The 8,324-nt window shown below is 41.4% G+C and overlaps 1 protein-coding gene across 11 annotated transcripts in view; it reads right to left on the bottom strand.

Moving 5' to 3' along the window:
• Positions 1-8,324, bottom strand: part of Ttc3 (tetratricopeptide repeat domain 3) — a 101,334-nt gene that overhangs the window by 26,677 nt on the left and 66,333 nt on the right. For all 11 annotated transcript variants that reach the window (XM_029470718.1, XM_029470719.1, XM_029470712.1 and 8 more), the window contains 2 exons: positions 4,642-4,806; positions 665-1,685 (listed from right to left, as the gene is read on the bottom strand). In XM_029470718.1, the coding sequence (XP_029326578.1) occupies positions 665-1,685; positions 4,642-4,806 (1,186 nt within the window). The remainder of the gene's footprint in view (positions 1-664; positions 1,686-4,641; positions 4,807-8,324) is intronic.

Here is an 8,324-nt window from a genome sequence, read left to right as displayed (position 1 = left end):
CTCTTCCCCTGGATGTACATGCATGCATAGCCCAGACTCTTCCCCTGGATGTACATGCATGCATGGCCCAGACTCTTCCCCTGGATGTACATGCATGCATGGCCCAAGCTCTTCCCCTGGGTGTACATGCATGCATAGCCCCAACTCTTCCCCTTTACCTCTGTCCCCATTACTTATTCAGTGACTTGCCTGGAATCCAGAGCTTTGTACATGCTAAGCAAGTGTTCTCCCACTGAGCTCCACTCTCACAGACTCTTTTTATTTTTCTGGGGAGTGGGCAGTGTGTCCAGTGTTATATGGGGCAATCAGCTCAGACCAGGGGCTGTGAATGCTGCATCAGTCAATGGGATGAAGCCACCGTGGTTGGGAGTATGTGTACCTCCCTATAAAGTAGCCACAACACTCCTATACTCTTTTGTTTATGAAATATATCAGTGATGCCTTGGCTCCAGGTGCTGACTCTGATTCCGTATTTCTTACCAGTATAGACTGTGGAAGGGGACACAGACTATGCATCACCTCATCCAAATGTCCTCCTGACAACACAAACACTTGTGATGCTTTCAGAGGCGTTTGTATTTACAGGTGGAAAAGTATTTACAACCACTATGAAGCCAACTACTTCTTTTAGCAAAAATAATATCGTGTTCTCTTTAAGACCTACCTGTACGGCAACCGATGGAGCAGGTGGAGCATCTGTTGTTCCACTGACATTTTCTAGAGAAGCTTCCCACAGGCTGTCAGAGCTCCCGCTGTGTTCGCTGTTTCCCTCAGGCTCACTCAGCGCTGGATCAGCATCAGCTGCGCTGCCCTGGGACCTGACGCACACTCCCAAAGTATCCTCCAGGATCTGTGTTTCAGAGGCAATGTGGTCACCAGCGTCGTGCTCAGTATTCAGATTAGGACTCTCAAAGTATGCAGCGGCATTTTCATCTGCTCTGTTGCTGGCTACAAAAGATGGCACCACTGGCATGGATCTTTGCATTGGATACTCAGAAGAAATGTTGGCCAAAGGTGTATAAATGCTAGTGAACTGGGACAGGCTAGGTACCATGTTAATGTACGCTGGTCGCTGGGTGATGCCAAATCCTTGAAAAGGAAGGTATGTGCAGAATCCTGTGACCAAGTGTGACTGAGCCCAGTATGTTGGTTTGGCTTCTTCAGGAGCTGGTGTGGGGGAAGGAGAAGCATCCTCACAGAGTGGTGTAGGAGAGTCAGGAGAGGCCACTTCCAGTCTGCTATCCTCCGAAGCTGACCCAGAAGAGCTATCAGAGTCCAGCTGGGCCTTCAGATCCTCCGCAGCTAGTGTTGAGGAGTCAGCAGGTCCTGGTGTGGACCTCACATCCTCAGAAACTGCTTCAGACTTTACATCTGGTTGAAATTCCCTAGCAGTTGGATTTAGTGGTAGTTTAACTCGTAAATATTCTCCTGTTTTTGAAATGTCTTCAACTTTAGCTTTCATGTTTTTCTTCTTTCTTTTTTTCTTGAGTCTTGAGGCAACTTTTTTCAATGCAATGCAGTTGTCGATCACAACAAATCGAGGACAGCCCAGGAGGAACGACTTCAGCCCTCCTGCCTTCTCCAGTATCTGTCGAGTTTCTTCAGGGAAGAACTCATATTCCTCAGAGAACATCCTGTCACTCATATCCAAGGGGCCGTGCTCTTCCAACAACTGAGAGAAGTAACTTGGAAAAATAAATTTACATTGGGTTACAACAAGAAAGTACTTGTTTTGGATTTTTCCTCCCAAGGCAAGTATTTTACTTCTGATATCAAACCCTCCCATCAATACAATCCAGAGGAAACACAGGGCTGACTGAAATCAATGCTACAACAATCAGAACTTCAGTTGCACTGAGAGCTCAAGGCGGGGCCTAGGCCCTCGCGCACACCAGGCTGACTTTTTACCAACTGAGCTGCATTCCCAGCTCTATGTTTAACATTGTGTGTAATGTTTTTTTTTTTTAAAAAAAAATGTCGTTAAAGAGATCCTCTACATTTCCTGTCCTGTTAAGCAGCAGTCCACATTTCAGAGCAGAAAGAGGACACCATTTAACTCAAGAGCGCTTAGCAAAAAGACACAGTACCATCCTCCACTATGGGAGAACGTTAATCTACTATTTGAAATGTGACACAAAACACACTTCATGTTCTTGGGCCCTGAAAAGTACTCGTAGGAAGTGTGTAAACTGTATCCAAAGTGAGGAGACAGGATTTCTTTATACCTTAGTGTTTTATAGTCTAGGATTGGTTACTATGACCATTTAGGAGATATAAAAGAAGCTAAGAACAATGGAGCACAGGCTATCTATCCATTTTTGGTGGACTTTGAAAGTTTTCTGATCTCCCATTATGACCCCTTCAAAGTCTTAGATTGAAAACAAGACAAATATTCCTGTATTTAGCTAGAGGCTAAGAGCTGAGCACACTACATATGGCAGTATAAAAAGTAATACTGATAAAGCTAATTACACCAGAGCTATCAACATCTGCTCCCCACCTGTGCAACATTTCTTAATCAGCAGTGTTTGCAGATGGATTTCAGGATGCCACTGCAGCTGATGCCAGCACTAAGGAGAGGACAGGCAGGGGCCTTCAAAGCCTACACCTATCATCCCAGGATGGCTCCACCCCAGGAGTACTACTTGGAAACCCATTTTGTATATGCCCATGGTTCGTTTTTCAGACTGCAATCCTAGAATGATCACCTCAGCTTTTCTATGTTGCAATCTACAACATAGCAGAAATCTACTAGTTTTATATGACTAGTAAGTCTTGAGTAATTGGTAACTTGTATTAGGAAAAATTATATTAGGAATAATTTGGCTAAACAAAACCATAAAATGTTAGAAACTGAAGAGAACAGTTAAATTAGGTCAGTTTTCTCTATTTAGGTGAAAATTTCAAGTTTAGAAAAAGTGAATTTGTAGTAATTATCTCAGTATTTCTCTGACATAGGGACTTCAGTCTTTGTTTTTAACCACACACTGACCAACAAGAGACTGCCTTCTCAAGCTGTTATGTGTCTCCTTCTGAAACACAAGAGACCTACATTTTGTGATGTGTCTTCTTAAAACTTCTGTATGTATAAGAAGATATAAGTTCTACCTAAAGGTAAAAATAGATCAGCCTAATTTTCCTTATAAATTCAATTAATTTTTTTCCCGGCTGTAGTAGAAATTCTTTAAGAACTGCTGAAAGTGGTCCTCTTAAGTTTTGGTTTAAGGAAGCCTGAAGCAAATTACAGAATATTTTAAGAAGAATCGGTCTAACTTTGTAGCTATTTCTAAATTGCCACTCAAGAGTTCTCTTAAGAAAACTGATCAATATTTCAATTCAAGAAGAAAGAATCATAAGTGAGACCTTAGACTGACTTGTCTCTCAGGAATGACAGAGTGAGGTAAAATAAAGAAAAGATTATACAGTGTGTAAATGAAGGGGGTTTTCAGAAGATAGCTTTTTCATTAATTTCCACTAGGTTTTATTCTGTGATTTCTTTCCTTAGAGAATCAAGTACAGTACTATAACATATTTAATGTGAAGCTCGAAATAGCCAGGTATTTGTAAGCTTACTGAGCTATTCACCAGATTACTTATTCGCGTCACTCATATTTGACTATTAAAGTTCATATTTGTCTTAAGGTTTTACTGCTGTGAACAGACACCATGACCAAGGCAACTCTTATAAGGACAACATCTAATCTAATACAGGTTCAGAGGTTCAGTCCATTATCATCAAGGTGGGAACATGGCAGTATCCAGGCAGGCATGGGGCAGGAGGAACTGAGAGATCTACATCTTCATCTGAAGGATGCTAACAGAAGACCGACTTCCAGGAAACTAGGACTAGGGTATCAAACGCCATGCCCACAAGACCACACCTTCCAACAGTGTCACTCCCTGGGCCAAACATATACAAATCATCACAACATTCATATTTTAAATCCTAAGGTACCTTATATCTAAAGTTACTGAAGAAAAGCACATTCTTTTTTTTCATGACCAACACAAAAGCAGTGGTACAGCGCTCCGGATTTTCTATCATTCTAGCTGAATTATCACAATCAGAGCCGAAGTTGTCACAGCATACAGGGGTTCTTTTCTTAATAAAAAAGGCAACACTTCCCTAAGCTACATAACCTGTCACTGCCATTGTGAGATGGCAGACAACCCATCAATACAAGGGCAACATAGAATAGTGGCAGTTTTCTTTGTCATTCAAGTACTTGGAATTCATGACTACAACAAGACTATGGCTGACTATATAGAGGAACCCTCACTTGAAATCCTAGTTTCTTAGACCCTAAGTAAAGAGTGTTGCAAGATCAATGCCTGCTCAGTTATGCAGTGAAACGCTTTCTCAAAACCCACAAACCATAGCTGAAAGCCTGGTTCAAAGTATCAGTATCAGCAGCTCAAACCGACAAACCAGTTATGGTCTGTACTCCAAATTTAGTAATTAAAAACCCTCAATAAACTTTGTGAAATACATGGCAAAAGTTCTGAACATTTTCCCCAGATGTTGTGTGTGAAATGGTAAGCATTTTAATAAATACAGGGGACACAAATCAAACACCTTCGATGTCTGCTTGGCAGGCAGGCTCACAAGTGAGCTAGAGGGGCGGACGCTAAGCTACTTACTCATACAGAGTCGAACATTTCTGTTTGGGGTTAATATCCCAGAGCTTCTTATTTCGGACAACATACTCGCTGCTGTGCTGGTCATAAAGAGCTTCAAATTCTTCCACATCTTGCCGAAGGTGGTCAGGCACTGCAAATGGTCCTGCAGAATCTGAATTGCGCCTGCTGCGTTAAAAACAAATATGTACCTAAACTTTTGGGAAGGAATATCTAATATTGCACATGAAGAGACTGGAGACAGGGATATCAAACTATAGAAAAACATGTAATTAAAATAAAATTAAATAATCAAAATAAAATTAATAATTTCAGTTTCGTACTATAAAAATTTATTACCAGAGAATTTAATTTAGAAAAGCTAAAATTTACAGGCTGGAGAGTAGGTTCAGTGGTTAAGAGTACTTGTTGATGTTGCAGAGGACAGAAATTCGGTCCCCAGCACCTACATGGTGGTTTACAACCATCCATAACTCCAGGTCCAGGGGATCTGATAGCCTCTTCTGATTGCTACAGGCACCGGTAGTACCCAGACACACAGGCTGGCAAAACACTGGCACAATAAATAGATTACATAAAACTTAACCCTACGGTTATAGTCAAGAAACACTGTAGGACACATTAAAAAAAAAAAAAAAGATTTATTTTATGTATATGAGTACATAGTAGCTGTCTTCAGATATACCAGAAGAGGGCATCAGATCTCATTATAGATGGTTGTGAGCCACCATGTGATTACTGGGAATTGAACTCAGGACCTCTGGAAGAGCAGGCAATGCTCTTAACTGATGAGCCATCTCTCCAGCCTAACATAAGGCTATTAATAAAAACATTTCTTTAAAACATGCCTAAGAGCCGCATGAAGAACAGGAGATACCAGAGCCAATGCAGACCAAACAGTACTGAGAATTCAGGGCCTACATCCCGCACTGACCACCTCTGGGCTCAAGACAGGCTGTAAAGGATGCTCAAGGGCACAGAGTCAAGGGAAGGACCAGACACAGAGAACTGTGCCAGGTTTTCCTTACCAGCTCCTCCAGGGCCTAGAACCTGAGCCTATAAAGGCCCCTTTGAAGAAGATAGGCCCTGAGGGAAAAGGAACCAGCAACCAGCAGAGATGCAGAAAAGGCCTTGCAGAGCATCCATGGTGCTGGAGGCCAAGACATGTGGACAGCTTTGCTTACAGTGTATGTCATTACAGACTAAAGCATTTTTCATCAAAATCTTCTTGCTCTTGGGACAGGATTTTATTCTGTAGTCCAGACTGACCTCAAATTTTCGGCAGTCCTGCCTCAGTCTCTTGAACTGTTTAGAAATAAGCTCACACGTGACTCTAACAAGGGTTTTAAATATGTGTTATATAGATATGTTATTCAAGTTGTTTCTCTGCATAGCTCTGGCTGTCTTGGAACTTACTTTGTGGACCAGGCTATCTTTAAACTCTAAACTATATTTGCCTCCCAAGAACTGGGACTAAAGGTACCTGCCACCACTTCTGGCCAGCTTTAACAGGTCTTAAAGCCATACTAGTAATACAATTAATTCTACTGTTTAATGGGCAAAGAACACATGTCACTAACAAGATGTCTCCAACACTGGATGGGTGTGGAGGAAAACCACCTTTCCGTGACAGTTCTGAGAGAACAGGTTACTGACAAGTGTAGCCACCTTAGTGCAGCTTCCTTGGCCTTTTCCCTTTCAACCATCTGCATAAACACTTAAACTCCCTTAAAACCTGAGTCTGTTGGGACCTAGCCCCACAAAACTACTTTGCCTGAATGTCAGGCAATGTGTCTCTTGCAGAGACATCAAGATAGTCATCCTCCAGTCTGTTCTACATGGAGTTCCAGTCAAATATAGAACAAACAAACAAACAAGCAAACAAAAGATGGTCATCATCAAAACAGCAGTGGTTCACTTTAAGACTAGATTTTCAGATTTATAATTCCGTTTTCATTTATCTTCAGGCCTGAGTCATGAGAAATCCTACTAGTTTTTCTCATTTAGAGCACCTAATGAGCACTGTTTTGTATGTGTGCGTCTAACTGTGTAGCTCAGGATGGCTTAGAACTTACTTCATTATGTTGTGTAATCTAGCTTCATCTTCTTCCTCAGCCTCCTGAGAGCTAATACTACCATGTCTAGCTTATTCATGTAACACTACAATGGCTTTTGGATTTTGGCAAGCCATTCCAGAAGGGAGTCTGAAAGTTATATAATGTCCTTCCTGGAACACAATGACTGCTGCTGAAAGCATCTTTAATAAAGCTGTGCAAGGTCAGGTTCAGGAAAGCAGAGTGCAGCAGCACTACATGAAGACGCGGACACATCTCCAGCATCATCCTGGCCATCTGCCTGGTCTGGTTCTAACATTCCGTTTCTATACTGTTTCCATTCTTGCCAGAATGTGCTTTCTTCTTCCTTCAGTATGTTTTCTTTTTTCTTTTCAGGAACTAGTCTATTTAGATTCTGATTTAGATTTTAACACTCTAAAAGGACAAAACAGTTTGAGTGTGGGCTTCAAAACAAAAATGTATGGTTCAAATGCTGGGCCTGTTATTTGCCAGCTTTGATCGTGGGCAGGTCACTCCACCACACTGTGTCTCAGTGTCCTTATGTGGACATACGGACACAGAAGCATCACCTGTCCTCCGGAGATGAATAGATGAATAAAGGAGTTCTATGTCTAAGTCTGAGAATAGAAACTGACACATATCAGTTTCAGTAAGGGCTATGTTATGATATAAATGTTTTTGTGTGACAGCTGCCAGCACTAAGTTCCTATGTTGAAACTTAATCACCAATCTGACGGATTTAGAAAGAGGGTCCTTGGAGGTAGTCAGGTCATGAGGGTATGCGCTTGAGAATAGAATCTATGCTTGTGTTAATTTTAGAGAAGTATGTATGGGGCTACTTCACTCTTCCAACATGTGAGAACACAGTAAGATGGTGTCATCCATGAATATACCAGGAAGCACGTGGCCTCTTTAACACAAGACCACAGGCTCCAGAACTGTAAGGAATACTCCATTACTTTTCAGCTATTTTAATTTGGGGTATATTATTTTTGATAAATTTCTAGTTTCTTGTTTTTTAATTAACTAATTTTTAAAGTTTTATTTATGTTCATTAATGTTTTGCTGGCATACGTATGGCAGCATGTGTGTGCCTAGCGCTCTCAGAAATGAGAAGAGGGCTTCAGATCCGTAACAACTGGAGTATGGATGGCTGTGAGCCACCATATGGTTGGTTTCTGGGAATCAAATCCAAGTCCTCTGCAAAAACAAGCATTCTTAGCCTGAGTCATCCCTCCAGCTCAGATTCCTACAGCTTTTAAGCGCTTCATTTCAGCATCTTGTCTTGGACAGCCCAACCAAACCAAAACAGGTTCTTATTAGTTCAGATTAGAAGAATTCCCCACCACTTAAAAGAATGTCTTCATGCTTCTTCATACAGGAAGCATTTTATAAACTGAGCCCCACTAATTATGTAAAATAATGGGTCACTGTGACACTTTCACACCTCCATGTCGCATATTTTAGCTTTGTCTGTCTTATGATTTTACTCTAGTCTCTCCTTCCCCTATTCCTGTGACTTTAACATGGCTGAACTGAATTCTTAAGTTTATAATTCCTACAGTCATAGCACTGACTCATGGGGGACTATGGTCATTGGTCCAGGAAGGG

The sequence above is a fragment of the Mus caroli genome, chromosome 16 (genome assembly GCF_900094665.2).
Source record: "Mus caroli chromosome 16, CAROLI_EIJ_v1.1, whole genome shotgun sequence".
In the NCBI taxonomy this organism is placed as follows: Eukaryota; Metazoa; Chordata; class Mammalia; order Rodentia; family Muridae; genus Mus; species Mus caroli.
This window is presented reverse-complemented; position numbering and strand designations above follow the sequence as displayed.